Source organism: Camelus dromedarius, chromosome 10 (genome assembly GCF_036321535.1).
Source record: "Camelus dromedarius isolate mCamDro1 chromosome 10, mCamDro1.pat, whole genome shotgun sequence".
Lineage (NCBI taxonomy): Eukaryota > Metazoa > Chordata > Mammalia > Artiodactyla > Camelidae > Camelus > Camelus dromedarius.
Window position 1 is genome coordinate 71814288 of NC_087445.1, and position 21565 is coordinate 71835852.

Genomic DNA, 21565 nt, shown 5'->3' on the forward strand with positions numbered 1-21565 from the left:
CCTTTGGGGAGCCTTAGTGAGACCTGAATGAGGCTGTCTGGGTCTCAGAGCAAGACTCACCCAGATCTGCATGGTATGATTGGCGTCGATGAGCCAGGACACGTAGGGTGGACCCTGCAGGATGAGCACAGCTTCGGGATCCCCTGAAGCGCAGCTCAGCTCCACCTTCACGGTCACTGTCCGGGGCCTGCGGGGAGACAGACCTCTGCATCAGCGCCGGTAGGAGGGCAGGGCTTGATGGGGACTTGCGGGGCCGGGACCTAGAAAGGCTGGGCTGGGGTCGAGTGGGCAGCGGCTGCACTCAACGTGCTCCGCTGTGGGTCTGTGGGACGGTCAAGAAAATGGGCGGGGCTTGGGCCAATCGGAGCGGGGCTCAGAGATAGGTGGGGGTGACCATACTCTGACCTGGCCAGGGGCGGGGCTGAGGCTTGGACAGGGCAGGGCTTTATAGGGGACGGGCCGGTGCGGGGGCGGGCACTCTTACCAGGACTCCGGACCAGGCAGGACCCTCAGGATGTACGCTTCCTTGTGGCCAGCCACACCTTCCAAGCGGCAGCCCCGCACGGAGGCCTGGGTGTGTGGGCTCCATTCCAGCGTGTGGCCCATGTCCTTGTGGGCTTCCAGACTGCAGGAGGACGGTTCCCTCAGGGCTGCGAAGACAAGCGCGTCTCAGTCTCCTCCTCTGGCATCTAATACAGAGGTCTACCCTCACCCACAGTAACGGTGGGGTGGCCAGGATGGAGCAGCAAAGAGTGGGGGGCATGGGAGGGCCTGGGTTCAAATCTCCCCTCCACCACTAGCTACAGAGTGACCCCAGGGCAAGTCCCTGGCCTCTGTTTCCTCATCTGTCAACACAGGGTTAATTTAAGGTATGAACCCATGGCATATGCTAGGGATGCGGCCCTGCAACCACCAGCACATTACCCCTTCTTTCATCTTTCTTATAGCATTTACCATATCTGCAATTATAGAATTTATTCATACATGTTTATTGTCATCGCCCCACCACAGTGTCAGCTCCAGGAGGACAGGGCCTGGGTCTGGCCCCACAGGGTCCCCAAATGCCTAGCATAGGGCTTGGCACATAGTAGGCGCACAATAAATAAGATGAAAGTGTTGTTCACGCAGGTCAAAAAACTGACAAACAGCAGCAAGTTCACAAAGTTCAAGTCAATATTTGGTGAAGGGGTAATTTGGTGAAGAAGTCCCAACAGAGCACTGACTTGCTATGTGTGACCTGGGACAAATCACATTCCCTCTTGGTGCCTTAGTGTCCACATCTGAGGAATGGGCCAGAGGAATTCAAATGCCTCCAGAGCTGAGTCCTGAGCCCAGAAAGGCTACTGGGGAAGCTGACCTTGGTCCAGACGGAGGAGGATGCTTTTGGGTTCGTTCAGCTCAGCAGCAGAGGCAATGAGGCCCTCTGTATCTGCCCATTTGAGGAGCTGGCTCTTGGTAGTGAAGGGTGGCAGCTGTGTGGTGTTGACTCCTGGAGGCTCTTGAAAGAAGACCAGGTTGGGGTTCTGGGGAGACACATGGAGGCTCAGGGGACTGTTCCTGGGCCTGAGTCCCCTCTGTCCCAAGCAGGAGGTTGGGAGGTAATTTGGGGAGGCAGCTGATTGGCTGAGCAGAGGAGGCCAGGGCTGAGAATGCTGAGGCTGCAGGATCTGAAGTGAGCCCAGAGCCCCCTAACTAGCCCCCTACCCTCCCCAGAGCCAGATCTGCCCCATCTCCTTTCCACAGCTGAGAGGCTGGATGGACACACATCCATGTTCATCCACCTGTCTAAACATCACCCTCCCACCCCTCCATAGTCATCCTCATTCAACCCACACTTATGACATCATGTGGCTACTGTCTGTTTCTCCCACACTCTAAGGGTCTTTGAAGGACACCACCTGCCTTGCCCATCCCTGCATGGTGCTTCACACATAGTAGGCACTGAGAAATGTTTGTCTAACTTTGTGCCGTGCCCTGGGCCCAGCACTGGAGATTCTGACATGGCAGCTTCACCCTGACACCTGGCACAAGTCAGGTGCTCCCTACACATGGGAAGGGAGAAGGGAGGAGAGAAGAAATGTAAGAATGAATGAATGAAAGACAAACAGGGATGATCCCTGCCCTGGGAGATTTTACCATCCAGAATCTAGCCATGCATTAAACCATTTGGAACAATAGAAGATAGATGATATTATTTAATTAGAAACAAAGGAGCAAGACAGATCCCCTGGGTGGACAGGGATGAGAATCTGAGTGGCTCCAGCACCTCACTGCCTCCAATGCCCGTGCCTCAGGAGAGACCCTGGTGGGCTGGGGAAGTAAACAGAAATGACTTCCTGCTGCAGGTGCTTTGTTGAAGCCAAAGGATTCAGAGGAAGCTGTTGGGGCCATGCACTCAGAGTTCTTTTTTGGTCCATCTCCAAAACCTGAGGCATTGTGCTGAAGCAGCAGCAGCTAAGGACTTCAGGCTAGAGACTAAGGGGGACTGCCTGACAGTGGCAATAGGCAAGACACCATAGAATGGTCCACCTAGAATGGAGAAGGACTTTAACAAGGAGGTAAAGTGATGAGCTTCCGGGTGGGGAACCCAGCCCCCACCCCCATGGAAGGGCTGGGGTGGTGGTTTAGAGATGGAGAGTTGGGGTAGGGGGGACCTTTAGTCATCTGACCCTCAGGGTCAGCTCTGTAAAATGGGGACGTAATAGGGATTAAAGGGCAAGGCGTCCGCAATGCGGCTGTGGCCCTGGCGCCCTGGCCCTTCTCGTCCTCTTTGTCCCCTCCAGCGGCGTCCCGGCTCTGGCGGCTCCGGAAGCAGCGGGCCGAGGCCGCGCGCGCGGATCCCATCCCGTGTATTCTTAGCCCCGGGAGGAAGGCGTGGCCGAGGCCGGAGCTGGCGGCTGGCTGCTGCGACCTTCCGCCCGCGGGCAGCCGCTTTTCATGTTCCTCGCTTCACTCAGAGCCCCTCTAGGCCTAGATCCTGGGCCGGGACCGCGGAGGGTCCGCGAATGGGGAAGGGAAACGGGGTGAGGGAGAGTCGAGAGGGAGGAGGAGCCACTGCCGGCCTCACCCTCCAGGGGGCCTCGATTTCCCCCTCTGGAAGCAGAGGGATGTGCCGCACGGGGTCAGTCCACCTCTGCCCTCCTGCTTGACTTCCGCCTGCTCCTCCCCTCCCGGGGGCTTTCATGCTGGCCAGCTCCGGGGGCCTTTGCGCTGTTCCTGCCGCCAGTCCTCCCCCGCCACCCCCCTTCCCTGTGTGTCTGGGCCCGGCTCCCAGGCAGCCCTGGATCTCCGCCTGTCTTCGGGTCCCCAGCTCCTCTCCCGCTCCCCTAACTCTATGGTCTCTCTGAGCGTCTGTTCCTCCCACAATAGCCGCCCCCCCTTTCCGTTTCCAGTTTTCTTTCTGTGTCTCTCCAACTTGTTATCTTTGCTCTCCCCCATGTTCTGGCTCTCTCCCCTCTGCCTTCTCTGGCTGTAAACAACAGCTGCTCACATCTGGGGGCCACTTCCCAGGGCCTTCCGTGTGGAGGAGGCTGAACACCCTTCCACCCCACCTCCTCCAGCCCTGAGCACCCTCGCTGTGGGTTCCAACCACAGATAACCTCCTCTTTTGGTGGATGTGTCTGACACTTAAAACTCGAGTTTTTTAAAAATACTTTTTCTCCAATTTAGGCCATGTTAATTATAGCAAATCCTGCAAATTCAACAAAATGTAAAGAACAAAAGAGATGTTGCTTCTAATCTCACTGTCCATCCCTAACTACTGTTAACACATTGTTAGCTGTCTTCCTGGCCTTTTCCCTCCGTGCTTAAATATTTTCAAATTTATGTCTTATAACTTTTTCAAAGACAGTGACAAGGTTATTTTATGGGATATCATTGAGTCCAATTCTCCCACTGGACAGATGGGAAAACTGAGGCTATGAGAGAGGATTGGAGTTGATCAGGGTTGCACATCAATCTGATTCCCACCTCTGGGTTTGAGCTCTTTACCACAGGCCCTTTTGCCCTTTGGGTTCTTTCTGTCAGGGCCCCATGGGATTCACCAGGCAGAGCCCTGGTGAATAATGTCAGAAGGAAAAAGAGGAGCAGGCGACCCTGGCCCACAGAGGTGGAGGGGAGGGCAGGGGCCTCCCACAGCCAGTGCCTGACGCTGGGGTTGGAGGTAGCACACTCACGTAGGCCAGGCGGACTGGGACTCCTGGAGCCTGAAACTTCAGGAAGACGTTCTTACTGACGCTGAGAATCAGGAGCACCTCTCGGGGCCGGGTGCCATTTTGCCTGGACGTCTGGAGAGTCAGGTCCAGTGTTGACACCTCCTGGGATGGGAGCAGGGGAGAGACACATACACAGACCAGTCAGACTGCACATCTGGGGGCCACCTCGGTCAGTAGTGACGATTCATTTACTGTCAGCTTCCATTCTCCCCGCCCAGCTTGTCCAGCCCTGTCTCCCAGAGCCCAGCACAATGCCTGGCCCTCAGGAGGCACTCAGAAAATATTTGCTGAACGAATGAAAGAGATGAGGCCCCGAAAGTTCAAGGAGATTTTTAAATGCAGTGAGCCAGAACTTCATCCAAAAGTCAGTCAAGATTCATTATTTCTATTGAGCACCTGCTGGGTACCAGGCCTGCAAACGCCTGTGTGACTTAGAGTGCCCTGTGCCCTTTCTCTGTCCCTGTGCAATATTGCCAAGATATCAGTCTGCCCAGTGTGCACTATTCCTGCTTACCTTACTACTTTAAAGTACTAAATACTCATATTTGGTTGATATAATACCATTATTTTGATATTTTATAAGAATGTGAAGTTGAAATCATTTATGTCTTGAGAGGTACTGACTGCATTAAAGTTTTTAATAGATCATGGTGTATGCGTTTAAAATATTTTCATAACAACAACAACAAAACAGCAACAACAACAATACTAATACTTAACACTTTGATGGTGCTTACTAAGTGCTTGGACTGTTCTAAGTACTCTGCACATTGACTCATTTAATCCTCACAACAACTCTAAGAGATAGGTACCACTGTTATTCTCACTTACAGATGAGGAAACAGGGCACAGAGAGTTGAAGTCATTTGTCCATGATCACACAGCAAGTTAGTATGGACTTAAGATGTGAACCTGGGCAGGCTTCTACTCTCAGCCACTATAATGCCCCATCACATGTTCCAATACCGCCTAATTCCCAGGAGGAAAAAGAACATAGCAATCCACAAGGCAAGGCTCCTATTGAAAGAAGAACCTCTGCTCTGTTCAGACTTTCTGAACCAGTGGAGTGGGAACAGGTGACTGCTGAAACTGACAGGTATGTGCCTCAGAAGCCCCACCACGGATTCACGAGGACAAAGACAAATGAAAACACTTTACTGAAACACAAACTCCAGCTTCTCTGAAAAGCTAGCAGTCTCTACAAAGAGACAAAGAACTGACCCCTCTCCCCAAATCTCCTCAAGCTTATCAAAAAGGAGAGTGATATTTCAAGATGAAGCCATCAGTGGAAAGTTTTTAGATTTAACCTCTAATTATCTCCTGGTCATTTCCTCAACTGATGTCACAGAGCCAGAGAGAGCGTTTCAGCTGCTGGAAAAATCTGCCCAGAAATATTTCCATTACTCAATAATGATACCGTAATCACTCTTTCTAAGTTTGCTCTTTGAAGCAAAAAAAGTACAGATAATATTATTTCATTTTCAATGTTTCAGAAATAAATTTTTTCATTTTAGTGAGCTGTTTAAATTGCCTATTTTTGAATAATTATTTCTGTGCTAATTTATAGTAGAATGATAAGATACGTCTCAAATTTGTTTGTATAAGTTCACATTTTTGATTCACATTTTCTAATGGGTTTATAACTTTTGGTTTTCAAAATATCTTGTTTCATCCATTTTTTAAAATATGCATTCAAAACACTTTAAGAATTAAACACTGAAAAAAAGAAAAAAGAAATACTGGATTTGATATTATATTTTGGTAAAATATAAAATGCCAGTCTAAATGTCACAACTGACATTTTGTTTCAGGATTGTGATCGTTACTTGAAATTAATTGGAGTGAAGGGAGACCCACCTAAGTGATGTCAGGAGAGGCCCAGGAACAACTGACCTGTCTGAACCTTCAGGAATGGACCCACCCCAGCTTCCTTACCTTGATTGTCTATATATTATTAGCTTGAACAATCAAAGATGATTGCACAACTCTGTGTATGATAAAACCCACTCAAAAAAAGAACATAGCAATCCACAAGGTAAGGCTCCTACTGAAAGAAGAACCTCTGCTCTGTGCACTTTAAATGCACAAATGCTTTCCACAAGAAAGCTGTTAAAAAAAAACAACAATCGAATATCAGTAATTTCACATGGTTCAGCCTACTCTGTGTCCGCCCTGTGCTGTGCGTGTTGAACGTACTCTCGTGGAAGCAGAGTCAGGTGATCTCTCAATTCACAGAAGCAGCGGTTGGGGCCCAGGGAGGGCACCTGCCAAGGGGACTGCTGGTGAGTGGTGAAGTCAGGCGCCCAGTGCACATCAGCCTGGTGCCAGAGTGGGTGCCTCAATCCCTGGGCAGCTCGCCTGGACTCTGTCCTCCCTCTCAACTCCGCCGCTCCCTAGACTGCTCCACAGTTCATCACTGTCTAGCCCCGTCTGTCTGTCCTCCCCACAGAAGTGAGACGCCATGGGCTGCAGGAGAGAAGGAGACAGATCCACTCTGCCCTTCGGTGGATGCCCACAGGTGACAGCCCCTGAGCTGGGAGGAAAGAGCCCAGTGAACCCCATTTCTGCTGCTGCTCTGCCGTGTCCCTTTTTCTCTGTGCCTCAGTTTCCCCATCTGTGAAATGGGGATAGGACAGGGTTGAGAACCAATACCAGGTGGGCTCTGGAAAAAGGAAGTTAAAAAAGAGAAGTAGTGGTCAGGGTCGGGTCGTGCTGAGGGCAAGGGGATTAGATGACTGGAACTCGGTGACGTTTGTCATGACGCTCAGCTGTGCTCCCAGGGCACACATACCAATCCCACCCCTCAGTTGTCACCAAGTCCTTTCCTGTAGGGTTGGGGGCTGGGAAGGGGGTGGGGAGTGAGGCCCAAAGAGGGGCAGGCAGGGGCCAGGGCTGCACAGCAAATGAGCAGTGTGGAAACTCAGGGCGGCCGGAAAGCTGGGCTCTCTGGGGTCCCTGGGCTCCCAGGCCAAGCTGAAAGCCAGCTGGTTACCAGCACAGCCCAGTCAGGGTTTCCACAGCAAAAATTTCCATCCCATGGCCCTGACTCATCGACGCTGTCACTCACATGCACAGACTTCCCTCTTCCCTCCCAGCCCGGAGCTCAAAGGCAAAGACAGGGGCCTACCTTGCCCCCCCAACCCCAGGCTTCCAGTCTTCCCAATGGCATCCTGGGAGTTCTGGGAGCCCAGCCGAGGACTGCAGGCCAGCCGCCCCTTTACCCCCAGCTCTGCAACCTGGGCCAGCCCGGGCCTGCCCCAGCCCCCGCCCTGAGCCAGTGGGCGGGAGACCGTGTTTCTATTTTTGTGCCTGTGTCCTACAGATGCCATTGTTGGCCCAGCAGTTGGTGGCGGGAAGGGGATTTCGGTGAGGAGGCCCTGAGCGCTAGTAGCCACTTATAGAAAGTTGCTTCCAGCAATTCTTCTAGGAGTGGAGCCTCGGGGCTGCCTGCAGCCCCCACCCTCCTAGGGCCAGACTGGAGCCGGCCAGATTGGAGCCAGCCGCCCCTCTGTCCACCCAGCAGACTCAGATGGCACATACAGTCAGGGTAGCAGGCAATGGGGGTCAAAGCCAGACTGACCTGAATTCAAACATGGGCTCAGTCAAATGACTGTGACCCTAGACAGTCACTTTCCTCTCTGGGCCTTGACTTCCTGATCTGAAAAATGGGCTGAACAATAGGCCCACTTCACAGACTTATGAGGATTCAGTGAGATTCTGCCTGCAAAGGGGGTTGTCCAGGGCCAAGCTAAATATATAGCAGTAGATTGGCTTTACTACCTCAGATTCCCTCCCTGTCCACTCATCCAGAGGAGTGCCATGGGTTAGGGGCTGAGGAGGTTGGCGTCAGAGGTGGGCAACAGTTAGCCATGCCTCCCTGTGGCAGCCCCTGTCTTGACCTCAGTCTCCCCATCTGTGCAAGAAGGAGTTGGGCCCAGTGATGTTCCCGTATGTGTGGCCTCTGAGTCCGTCCTGCCTCCTGGGGATTCCAGTGTTTGCCATCTGGGAGTCATGGTCTCCAGTCAGGTGGCCACAGAGTGGGCTTCCAGAACCCTTAGGAAAGACATGCTACTTTCCCTAGCCGAGGGTCGTTGGTCAGCTCATGCCCTTCCCACCCACCTAGTTCATTTGTCTGTTTGAGAGGCCAGGACTAGGTCCAGCCTGGGGCTTCTATGTTCTCAAAGGGGGACTAACATCCCCAAACAACCAGTGACACCACTAACCCCTTGGGGATGGCCAATCAGCAAGTGCTCATACGCACGTATATTTCTTCTTCCTTTCATTGTTCATCCATCCATCCATCCATCCTGTATTTATTCCTGGACTGACTGAACTGGACACTGAGGATACAGCAGTGAGAAAGCAAACACAATCCCTGTCCAGTCTGTCTGACGCCTAATCCATGCTCCTCCACCAAGCCTGCTCCTAATATCTGCATGGCCTGGGACAAGAACACAAATGGCAGCCCCTGACCCCATCCCACCCCACTTCTCTTCATGTGGACAACCCAGCCTGGATGCCCAAGCTCTGCCATGTTCACCCCCTACAGCCCCCTGGCCTGGCCTACCCCCATTGCTGAGTCCATCACTAGGTACAGGGCTGCTGACACCCACCTCTGCCTCTCAGGGAGTGGATCAAGGGCAGGTGCCAGGTCTGCTTTCTCTCTGCACCATCAGGGGCCACCTTTAGTCACCTCGCCCACCCTTCAGGTCTAGACGCTGACACCAGCCATGCAGTGCCTCTTATAGAAGAAAGGACAGGAAAGAGCCCCCTTCAACCCTGGGAGAAGGCACACCGCATTTGGGCAAGGAATTCTGGACTCGTGGATACCCAGGGAGGGACTAGGGGAGGGGTGCAGGTTCCAGATGGGTATGTCGCTTTGCCCTGCAGATTCCCCACCCAGCAAGGGGCGGGGGGGGGGGGATGATGCAACTGGAAGAAGGCCAGAGAGGGGCTACAAATTGTGGGGCCCAGACAGGGGTCCCCTTGCCCAGGTCTGACAGTGGCACTGCCTTCCACAGCCTTTCACAGCCTCCCAGGGTGGTCTGGAGGAGCCCTTGGCGCCCCTCCACCCCTACTGCTCTCCTTCTGCCTAAGAAACCTTGCCTGCCCCTCCAGTCAGGAAGGAGGCAGCGCCAGAGCCCAGTGAGTTGCGTCTGCTTGGGGGTGGGTGAGGCGTCGTCAGCTCCCTGAGGTTGCCCAGAAGCGGGGTGAATCAGCGGCTGCCCCAGCTCTGGCCTGGCTGCCTGGGGTTTGTTAGGAAGACAGCAGATCAGTGTAGTCAGCCTGACGGGAATCGCTGAGACACCAGGCCGGTTTCCTGTCTCCGCGGGTCAGGATGTGACCCCAGGCCCCCTCCCGGAATCCAGGCTCCGGCCTGCCCTTTGGGGACCCAGCAAGATACAGCCCCTGCCCAGTGGGCCCCTCGTCTGTCTGCAAACCTCCCCCACCCCCCCACACCCCGAAATTCTCTTCCCCGAGGCTCTTGGCAGCCACAACTCATCTGCCGCCCACCCACAGGAAATCTGAGGATTCAGAGGCCACGCAGGGATGGACGGAAAAGCCGTTTCTCTGTGCCAGGTTTGAAGAAGGCAGCCGTAGGTTGGGAGGAATTGGGCTGCATGCTGAGACAGCCGCCACCCAAACTGCTGCTGCCAGCTTGTGTTTCTTGCCTCTAGGCCTTTGCTCACACAGCGCCCTCTGTCTGGAATACCCTTGACGCTGCTTTATGTCTGGCTAGACACTGGGAGTCATTTCCTAATGCCCCCTTCCCTCCACATTCCATGCTCATCCACAGGCTCCTGTCCCCCCTCCCCACCATTGCCAAGTCCATCACTCAGCACCTGAGCTGAGCCAAGTTGGCTTTCTTTCGGCACCAACACAATGCCCAACACAGGCTGAGTGCAGAGCAGGCACCTGGTGAGGACTGGTGGAGGGGGACTGTTGGGCCGTGCACCCCCTTCTTGGGGGCTGCCTGGGGAGGGAGGTGCCTCCCAGGGAAACCACAGGTCTTTCCATGTCACAGCAGGAAGGTCTGGGAGGGATCACGGGCTCAACCCTTGGGATAAGGAGGCCAGGAGCACCCAGCTCCATGAGGCCAGACCTCAGTTGGCCCCCGTGCAAATGCATTCACAGCCCGTTTCAGCCGCCTGGTAGCCGTAACCTTTGGGGATCAAATTAGTCGACTGACATGAAGATGTTTTGTACACTGTAGCGTGCCCGGCCAAATGAAGGTATTGACAGGTGGGACATGGAGCCCACAGAGAAGACGTTCTAATAACAACAACAGACACAGCTGTTGTTTGTTGACTAGTGGCTCTGGGCAGGCCCGTGCCCAATATTTTGCCTGCACTACCCAGCTGGATCCCCAAGCCCCCGGTGAGGTGGGCACCATTATCATCTCCATGTTTCCCATGGGAAAACCAAGGCTTGGAGAGGTGGCCCAAGGTCATGCCGCTGTAAGGGGTGGGGGGAGAGGGAGGTTTAGTTTGAAGAACGTCTGGCTCCAGAGCCCATGTTCTTAACCTTGGCCTCAAAGTCACTTAGCAGTGCCTTCATTCATTCATACATGCATTCAACAAGCTGGTATTGGTATACTCCACGCCCTGGGCCAGATTCTGATACTCTGTGATTCTTCTGTAAGTCCCTGAGCCCAAGAAACGTGTGTCTATTGGAGAGGGGGGAGAAGCAGCCCCTTCTGCATGCCAGGCATGATACGACCCAGGACTGAAGCCCCCATCTCCTGAACCCCAGATCTCTCCATCATCCCCCCAAACAAACATGTAGGGCAGGCTGGAGCTAGCAGCCTGGCTCCTCAAGTTAAAATCTGGACACTGTGGACTGAGTTCTCTGGAAGAGGCAGAAGGTAACAGGGAGATTCTGCTATCATGAGTGCTAGGTTACAGTGGCACCTTGCTGTGCCCCTGAAAACCCTTCACTGACTGTCACTGCCCACATGATAAAGACCAAACCCCTTACTATGGTGACAGGGCCCTGTCCATGTCCCCAGCCCTGCCCCGAGGTGATCTAGAAGCTCCTGCCACAGCAAACCTCACGCTGACCCCAACCAAGGCCCACTTCTCTGCCTGTGCATTCATGCTTTCCTCTGCTCTTCCCCAAGGCCTTCTCTCCATGAGCTCCAGGTGGTCCTTGGAGTTATCATGTCCTCTGGAAGCCCCTGCCTAATCACACAGCAGCTGCTCTACCCTTGCCCTGCACTCCCCAAGAAAGCACCAATCACTTGGGTCCTGGCGGTTTGTCTACCCATCTGTCTCCCATAGACCTGGGTGCTTGGCCAGGAACCTTCTCTGACTCCAGCCTGCCATTGAGTGATTGGGGCTGGGGGGACCCCAGTCACCCAGAGGAGGCACAGAGACCCGAACATCTGAATAAACAAAATGAACTTGCAGGGTGCAATCTCACTTTCCATATCATTACCAAACTTGAAAAAAAATTACAATGGTTCTGAAAACTGCATACCGTGTGTTTGGTGCTATCTGTGGCTTGGGGATTATCAAGGCCCACAGTCCTTGTGGCAGGCAGGGTGGGGGGAAGCAGGCCCCCCGATATTGGTGGTCTGGGAACCGTCTTATCACTGCAGAAAGGCAGGGCAACCTAACAGTTTCAAGGACCACAAGTTCATCCAGAGCTGACACCATTAAATGGCTACCAGGATCTGAGGCCACATCAGCCAGGTGTGGCCACCAGCCCAGGCAGGCCAGACGCCACCTGAACACTGAGATCCACTGGGGAGCCAGGTGACAGCCTAGCTTGGAGTCTCAGGGATCTAGTCTGCCCTTGGGCACGTCGCTTCACCTCTCTAGGCCTGCCGCCAGTCCCTCCTGCCAAAAGTGGCGAAACAGACTCTGACAGATGGGCCCTCGGGAGGCTTAATACATGTTAGGTGCTTAACTCAGTTCCTGGCATTTAGTAGGCCTTGCGCAGTACCCAGCACATACTAAGTGCTCAATAAATGTGTTCTTATTATCAAGAGTGACTTAGACAAACTTATGGTGGACCTTCTCGGGGGGAGAATAGTCTCTGAGGCGACAGCACTGTCTTCCAGTCTCTGGGGAGGTGCCTGGCTGGGTCACAGATATTTGATGAGTGACATTCCAGGGAGGATGATTTGGGCTGAACTGAGGGAAGCACTTTCTCAAAATCAAAGCTGTCTGGAGTAGCGCCATGGCTGCTGAGAAGCAGGGAGCTCCCCATCGCAGGAGGTGCACTCCAGTGGCCGGCCAAACCCAGTCCTTCCCACCTAGGTCTTATAGGGGCATCCAGAAGATTGCCCCAGAAATGCCACCCTTGATAGGCCCTGTGAGATGCCCATGTCACCCTCCTGGCAGGGGCCCCAGTGAGGACTCAGCCCACTGCTCCAGGGACAGCCACAATGAAGGCTCCTCTCATCCCATCAGCCCTGGGCCATCCTCTGGGTCCCTGCCCAACTCTGCCATGGGGTGCTCACCTTTGAGAACTCCAAGAAGAGGATGTGGACTTCCAGGGCAGCATTGGTGACCTGAGCCACACAGCCATTAGTAACCTGGCTTGTGATATATGTCACCTCAGAGTCCACAGGCTGTAGGTCGCAATGGACTGTTTCTGCAAGATCTGTTGGGGAAACATAGCCAGAGAGGGGGCCAGTTAAGAATAAGGTGGTGACAGTTGCTCCCACTTTCCAAATACCTGCTGGGTGCTTGGCACTGGCTAAGGGCTTTATTGACTCTTCGCAACTACCCTACAATATGGGTATCATTATACCCATTCCACAGATGAAGAAACTGCGCCTCAGAAAGGAAAAGTCTCTTGCCTGAGGTCACAGTGCTAGTACGTGTAGGGCTGACAGATAAAACGCAGGACACCCAGCTAAATCTGAATAAATAAAAAATGAGTAACTTTTTAAAAGTATAAGTATGTCCCAAACATTTCATGGGACATACTTATACTAAAAATTTTTTTCCTTGTTTATCTGAAATTAACATTTAACTGGGCATCTTATATTTTCATTTGCTGCATCTGGCAACCCCAACTGCCAGGCAGGGCCTGCTTGTGCACGCACCCAAGCCTCCAGGCTGGTTCACTCCATCGGGAGACAAAACTTCCCCTCTTGTGCCTTAAGGAGGCTGGGAGGAACGGGCCAAGGCGGGTTGAGAGTCTCCTGGCCCCGAGGGACAGAGTGAGCCCAAGTTCAGAGGGCGGCTGCCGGAGGAGGCCGCAGAGTCTGCTGCCTGGAAACAGGTCCTGAGGGAAGGGAATGGAATTTCACCCCGACCCAGCAGTGGAGGAAGAGGAAATGAGGCCCCTACACCTCGTCCTAAGGAATGTGCCAGAGCAGGGGCGGGGGGGGGGGGGCTCTGGAGGAGGGAAGGAGGACAGAGAAGGGGAGACTGTTTGGAAGTTTGTGTCTCCATCTTGTCGCGCTCACTTCCTGTTTTCTTGGAGATCAAAGATGGGCGCGGAGGGACTGGCCGCACGTCCAGCCGACGCCAGCTCAGGGGAGGTGGGGGAGGCTTCTTCCGACTCCAGGGCTGTTGGGCTGTCTTTGGCCCAACCCAGCCTCCGTCCCCACCTTCCCACTGCCTTGTTGGCTCAGGACCCCCAGAGGTCAGAGAAGGACGTAAGATGGCCGCCCCAGCCACAGCCACAGCCACGTAGTCTACCAGCAACATCTCAGGAAGGATAAGCTCGGGACAAGGACATTTGGCTTATAAATCCTTGCCCTGGCCCTGTCCTGTGTGCCAGGGACTCCGGAGTGTCTGGGTGGTATGGCATTTTGGTTACAAGCAAGGTCCCTGGAGCCAGGCAGACCTGGTTTTGAATCTCAGGCACAACATTTACTAGCGTACGTGAATTTGGCGAACTATTTCACTTTGGGCTTCAGGTTCCTCGCTGGTAAAAGGACAGTAAGAACAGAACCCACACAACCCATAGAGATTGCTGGGAGGACCCCATGAGACAGGGCATATGGCAGGCGATTCTTTGTATCACAATTATTTGATTGACTTCAGCCACTGAAGAAGAATCGAGAGTCTAAGAGGGCTGGTGGAGTGGTGGGACAGGGCGGCCTCCCTCAGGTGAGGGGCCTCTGGGAGGGAGGTCACTGGTGTCTTAGGCTCAAGTAAGCTCAAGGGCTGGCACCGTCTCCTGCTGCCCCACCCCCTTGGGACCCACCAAGCCCCTCGATGCTCCCCACCCTCTCCCTTTCCTATCAGTGAACACAGACTTCTTGGCTGTTACCTAGTCCTTCTACATGGATGGGGACACCGAGGCCCGGAGAGGCAGGTGTACCAGAGTCACAGTGCACATGCTGACGGGATAGGCTCTAACGTACCTCTCCCCGCACCACCTGACCCGGGGTCTGGCCTGTAGATTAGCCCAGCGCCTTACTCCTTCCCTTCGGACTTTCCCTGCCCCCTCCCCAGACTTCCAGGAACCCCAGTTCCTCCCCGACTGCCGGGGCCGCCTGGGGCCACCTCCTCCATGCCGTCAGTGGGAGAGGCCACAGGCCTGGCCATTATGTAATGATCAGATAACGGGCCAGGCTGGGAGATCAGATAAGAGGTCCATTTATTTTGGGGCCTTTTCGAATCCTGGCCGCCCCCACCCCGCAGACGAGAATGGGGAGACAGGAGGGAGTGTGACGCCCGGGGCCTGTCTCCCGGAGCCGGAGGCGGGCCCAGACAGAGCTGAAAACAATCCCCTGGCACCAAGGGAAACGCAGGGGCCTCCTGGGACCTGGGTTAGAGGAGGCGCCGCCGGGGGGCCTGGGTGACCCGGTGAGTTGGGGCCTGGGCGACAGGGTGAGTGAGAGACTGACCGACTGGGGAGCCACCTCTCCACCTCTGTCGTCTTCCTCTCCTCCTCCACCCCTGAGCACAGAGCCACCTCGAGGACTTTCCAAATGGCCACCCCCAGAACCTCGGGAGGCCAAGGATAATGGTCAAGCAAAGCCAGCTCTGGAGCCAGACAGTCTGAGTCGAATCCCAGCTCTGCCTCATGAAAAGCTGGTCACCTTGAGCAAAAGCCTAACTTCTCTGAGCCTCGGTTTCCCCATTTGCAAAACAGCTCCCATCATGCTCCAGGCACGCAGGACTGTTTTGAGGCTTTACATGAGTTCATTCATTTGATGCTCACAGCAGCCCTACAAGTGCTGTTAGAATAACCATTTGACACACGGGGAAACTGATGAATAGGGAGGTGCAAGAATTCTCCTGAGGGTCCCCAGCTGTTAAGCGGCAGGGCTCGTATTGGAACCCAGACAGTCCAGCTCTAGTACACAGCACCCACTTCGCAGGCTGTGTGTTGCTAGGTGAGGTAGCTGTGTAAAGAGTCTGGTACCCAGTAAGTAGGACTTAAAAATGCTACGGAGTAGGGTAGGGTGGGGAGGGGGTGGCCCCCGCTGCTCTGTTCTGGACACATGGATTATCTCATAAAACCAGGGCAGATCCTTTCTGACAAGGGTCTTTTCTGTCTTTTCTTCAGTCACCCAGCCACCCTGCCACCCTTTGCTCCTTTCAGGGTCCAATCATATCCTCACACAATTCCCTGCTTCCCACCCAACCACTGCCCCTGGGCCTGGCCATCCGCAGGGCCTCAGCACACCTTTCTTCGGTCCGTCCAGGGCTGCCTGATGCCTACAGGTTAAGACCTCACTTTACAACCTAGAGGTAGAGTTAAAAAGTGCGGGGATCTGATAGATGCCGAAGGTTCAGATCCTGATCCCGCCACTTCCCAGCTTACTTTCCATGCCTCGGTGTTATCTCTAAAGTGGGGATGGTGATCATCAAAATATCTTCCTCAATGAGTTGGTGAGGATATTGGTAATTGACACATGCCCAGCGCTGGGCAGGCTCTTGGTACGCGAGGACCGCTCATGAACTGGCAACCGCTGTCATAGTTATCTATGCCCAGCAGTGAGGAGATGTGAGCTTTTCCTTCAGACACATCTTGTTCCTTGCCTTTGTCATGCCCTCTCCCAGACTGCCTTTATTTGACCACTCGGTCAACTTCTATTCATCCTTCAAAACCCTGTTTTGAACATATTCTCATCAGAACCTATCCAGTTGTGCTCTAGGTGAGAGGGCGAGTGTTGGTGCAGGAAAGGAACCAAATGTGCAAGGTGAGAGCCTCATCATCTCCCCTGAGGCAGTATGGTGTAGTGGTTAGGCCCAGGGCACGAGCCCCAGCAGCTCATCTCTGGGCTGTGTTACTCAGACAAATCCCTTCACCTGCCAGTGCCCTAGTCTCTTCAGCTGTAAAATGGGGATGACAGGAGTGCTGGCTTCATTGGGCTTTTGTGAAGGTTAAGTCTGATAGTTCACGTAAGTCTAGAGCAGTGTCTGGCATTCAGTAAGTGCTGAATCAGTGTCAGCCATCCCATTTGTCTCTTCAGCGTCATCCTTGTCACAGGTGAGTCAGCTCAGCCCTGGATGAGGATCCTTGTCAGCCTGATTGATGTGCCAAACCCAGGACTGGAAATAGGAGGAGGGCCTGGATCCAGGGCAGTCACCACTCCAGGCCTCTCACACTCAAGCCACCAAAGGTGCAGGGAAAATAAGCTGGGTTTAGGAGCAGACAGCCTGGACCTGACACTTGTCCTGAGCCTCAGTTTCTCACCTGTAAACTGGGTATAGAGGCAAAGGGCTGCCTGATGCACCATGGACACAGAGGAGGTGGCTACCTCCCTCTTGCCTAGATTCCTCCCTCTTGTCTAGATTCCCCCCTCAGGCCCTCAAGCAAATAGCCCAGGCCTGTCCTCAGAGGGCCCAGCACTGACCCATCTGTGACCATGAGAGAGAGATCAATTCATTCTCTCCCTCTGGATCTTAGAATCACCATCATTCTGGCTGAAGTGAGAGACTTAATGGGCATGTCCTCACTGTCCCCAGGGACTCACTGTCTCCTGGCTCACACAGCTCCTGCTTTAACCTCCTTTTCTTCCTGGCAAATGGGAAGCTGCCCCAGATGCAGCCTCTAAGAGATGGATATTTGTGGTCTATGTCCTGCCCCCTCTCCAGGGAGTCCTGGACCCTCACATGGGTGGCTAGCAGCACAGGGGCTCCAAGACATAGCTCTACCCCACCCTCCAGGGATAGCTCATCCACACTTAGGAAACGCTCTGATCCCAGCCACCCAACATGGGCCACGAACCTCCACTTCTGGGACTCTATCCAAGTGAAATATTCCAAAATACAGGAAAAGGTACATGTACCAAAAACGTGCATGGCAGTAGTATTTATAACTGGCCCCAAAAGGGAAACCACCTAAATATTCAACAATAAAGGATTCATTAGGCAATCGATGAAATGACACATTTATGGGAGAGAATAGTCTAGAATCACAATGGGATGGTTACAGAGTCCACATGACAACAGAAAACTTCTGGGACATAAGACGGGTACCCAAGATTTCCAAATTTGATTCACCTGCATTAAAATTACCTTAAAAAGCTAGACAAAAAGTAGTAAGCAATCCACTAGCATGTTGACAACTCCCATATTAATAAAGGAGCTGTGGGGCCATTTTTTCTCCTTTCATCTATTTTACTTGAGGAGTGGGCTAAAGCTAATGTATGGTTAAATTGCCTTTTTTAATTTTAATTTTTTTATTTTTTGTTTTAGGGGGGAGGTAACTATGTTTATTTACTTACTTACTTTAATGGAGGCACTGGGGATTGACCTGACCTCATGCATGCTAGGCATGTGCTCTACCACTGAGCTATTCCCTGCCCCTCCTTGTTTAAACTGCTTTTTAAAAACTTCAAATAAACAACAGATTTCTTTGGTACAGTACAGGGAACTATATTCAATATCTTGTAGTAACCTATAATGAAAAAGATTATGAAAATGAATATATGTATGTATATGTATGACTAACATTACGCTGTACACCAGAAATTGACACAACATTGTAAACCGACTATACTTCAATTAAAAAAAAAAGATGAACTAGAAAAAATATTTCTACATTTTTGTTCTTAAAAATTCCAATATGACAAAAAAAAAGTGTCTTAGAACATGAAAATCGTCTAGAGGAACCCGGTGCTAAAGAAAGTGACATTGAGATTTTCTTTGTGCATGCGGTGCATTATTACTATTTCATTCTTACAGAAATGGAGTCGTTGCTGTTTGGGCACCTGATAGTGTATCCCAGACACATGTCCACAGCAGTGTGATATTCCACTGCGTAGTAATCCATTTCATGGGGCCAGGGCTGGCTGACATTAAGTGGTTCCCAGTTGTTTGACTTTTTTTTTTTACAGGTACCTACAGACCATACATCTTTACAGAGTTGGACAAGTAACTCCATGGGGTTGACTTCCGAAAGTGAGGATGTTACACAAGTTATGGTTTTGAGAGATTCTGCCAAGCTGTGTCCCCAGAAGGCTGGACCCCTTTTGGGGACTTGTTTTGGTCCCATTTTGACTCCCTTCAGCTTGAAAGAGGATGCCTGGGTCATGCCTACTCCCACTCGCTCCCCTGGCGTGGAGACCTGGGTTCCACACCCTGGCCCTGGTCCCCATCAGCCCTCCATGGGCCTCAGTTTCCCAGACTGTAAATGAGTTGGGCTGGATGGTTTGGAATGCCCTTGAGCCCTATGATCACTGGGGTGTCAGGACCTGCTCGCAGGAGCAGACTAAACACATTATCAGAAGTCTTTCCAAATGGCTATTAAACACAGCCATTATTAAAAATTAAATTTTATAAGCTTATAATTAAATACATTGTATATATTTAAAAGGTAATAAATATCAAAACTCTTCACTTCCTAATTATTTTACTGTCTCTTACTATTCCTGTGTGCTTGAGGTTACCTATGTCTGTCATATCTGCGTGACGGAAATAGTAGATAAAGGTACATTACTGTGCAGCTGCCCCAACCCCAAGTCCGGTGAGTTAGTAGCTTGAAATCAACTCTGTGGGAACATTAACACCACAGATACCGACAAATATTACCCCCCAACACCCTGCTGTTAATTATTTGCCAGCACATCACTGCCTTCGATCCTATAAAATCAGACCCTAAAGATCGGCATGGATCTTTTCTCTGATGACCTAGAGGAAGAGAGTGTTATCAAGCTAGGAATGTGAGGATGGTGGGAGAAACGCAGGGTGTTCTAGAGGCCTGTCCTGGAGCTCAGGCAGGGCTGTCTGAGCTGTGTGAACTTAGACAGACCCAACCTCCACCTCCTCTCCTGTAAAATGGGGCCACAAAAGCAGCCATCTTGCAGGGTTATTGGGAGCTGTACAAGAAGGGTTATATCACCCATGGTCAGGAGCAAGTGTTCAAGGGAGCCTTGGGCCTGGGGCAAATCCCTGCTGGGTCACTTAATGTCTGAGACTCAGTTTCCTGTCTATCTGTGAGGCAGTGGTAAGAGCTTTCAAGATCAGCGATTAGGACTTAAAAATGCTACGGGGTAGGGTAGGGTGGGGAGGGGGTAGCCTCCGCTGCTCTGTTTCCATTCTGACCCTCACCCCAGGTCCTTTAGGGAGGTCCTGGATGCACCAGAGGTGAAGGGGTGTCCACAGGGCTGTCCTGTGGCTTTAGGTGGGAGAGGGGCAGGGCACAGCGAGGTCCACAGAGAGTAGGATGAGGGCTGGGAGTTCTCGGCTCCTCACCGCCCCTCATCTGGTCATTTCAGAAGGCGGCAGAGGCCATGATTGCCTGGAAAAGCCCCCAGGCTGTGGACCCCCCCAGAACCCCTAATCTGGGGCTATGCCCCAATCTTGCACGCTTCTTGTGAAGTAGAGATTTGGGTAGAGGCAGAGAGAGCACTGTGTTCAAAGTGTTCTGAGAGTCGCTCACAGTCCCCAGGGAAAGTAAGGGGGGAGGAATTTAAAGCTAACCACAAAACAAGGACACAGAAACAACCAGCCTGTCTGAGGGCTCTCTACAAGCATTGCCTCACCACCGACCTTCCCAGCAGCTCCAGAGGGAGTTCTGTTACCAACCCCACTTGGCTCAGAGACCCGAAGGCAATCCCACAAGATCACACTCAAGGAAATAATGACATGAGATTTGAACCCAGTGAGTCAGTGTGCCCTCCCATCTCACACATTCCTCAGATGGGAAATGTTAAGGCCCAGAGAGGGCAGGAAACTCTCTGGGGCTGCACAGCACTCTGGGACCTGGACTTCCTGGGGAGAAAGTAGACATCGCTGGGAGGGCAGAAGCCAGAGGCCAGGGTTTAGGTAAATAACTCACCCCTGTTTGCCTGAGACTTTCAGGGCTGAAAGTTCATCATACCAAACCAGGATGGTTAGTCACCCTATGGCATCTGCCTTGGGCTGTCCAAACCTCCCAGGACAGCTCCACAGAGCATGAGCTCAGGACACAGAGAGGAGGCTGGAAACACTTGGGGCCTGATCTGTGCCCAGGAGGCTGAGTCTCCCCACCCTGGATCCCTGGACACTTACTTGTGGGGCTGAGGCTGCAGATGGCCAGCAGCAGGGCAACGGCCTGGGGGAGCGTGCCACGGTCCATGCTGTCCACCCAGGGGTCTGCGCGCTGGGCCTTATCCGGTGTCCAGGGGGAGGGCGGCAGGCGGGCGCGGGGGCCGGCTTGGGCTCTCGCGGGGACCCAAGGGGAGCAGGCAGCTGGAGCGATGGCGTCCCTGCTCCAGCCTTCTGAGGTGGTGGCCGAGGGGTCAGGAGAAGTGGGCACCGGGGCACAGGGCCAGGCCGGGGGTCACTGGCCAAGGGATGAGCAGGGAGGGACAGCTGGGCTTCTGTGGACGGCAGTGGCAGCGGCGGCGGTCCCGGCCCGTGGAGGCAGATGGAGGCTGGGGTCTGACCGTCAGCGGTGGGGAGCTCCCGGCTCATCCAGTCTGGCCCGGGGAGGCAGGAAATGCGCTTCCTTAGAGAAGGGGCTGGGCCAGGCGGCCTGCCAGGCGGGGAGAGGAAGTGCCACGGGCTTTGTGGCTGGGTGGGGGGCCTGGGGCGGAGGGGAGGTAGAGGGGTGGGAGGGCCCAGGCTCCAGGCTTGTCTCCCCTCTTACCCTACCTTCCCATCCCACCCTCTCCAGGGCTGGCTGGTGGGGTACATGTAGCAGACCCTGGGGGGCAGAGGAAAAGAATTACCCTAACAGCCCACCAAGGGGAAATTTCAGGGGCCAGTCCTGGCCAAGGTGCTTCATGTGAAACTCATAGCTCTGTGAACTCACTGTTCCCATTTTGCAGATGAGGAAACAGAGGCCTGATGAGGTGAGAGAATTGGCCCAAGAAGATGGTGGAGTTGGAATTTGAACGTGTCCCATCAGGCAGTTAAGCTGTCTTATATAAGTGTGACACTGGAGGGGCATTCCCTTGTTTTGTAAGCAAGGAAACTGAGACCCATGAGAGGGGAGAAACACTC

At 53.2% G+C, this 21565-nt stretch overlaps 1 protein-coding gene across 1 annotated transcript in view; it reads right to left on the reverse strand.

Annotated features, from left to right (window-relative positions):
- ENG (endoglin) overlaps nt 1-21058 on the reverse strand; it is a 28796-nt gene extending 7738 nt beyond the window's left edge. The window contains exons 1-6 of the mRNA XM_010984304.3: nt 20630-21058; nt 12682-12824; nt 4176-4316; nt 1358-1523; nt 485-650; nt 61-187 (exon numbers count right to left, since the gene is read on the reverse strand). Of these exons, the coding sequence (XP_010982606.2) occupies nt 61-187; nt 485-650; nt 1358-1523; nt 4176-4316; nt 12682-12824; nt 20630-20696 (810 nt within the window). The 5' untranslated portion in view covers nt 20697-21058. The remainder of the gene's footprint in view (nt 1-60; nt 188-484; nt 651-1357; nt 1524-4175; nt 4317-12681; nt 12825-20629) is intronic.
- Between the last annotated feature and the right edge of the window lie 507 nt (nt 21059-21565).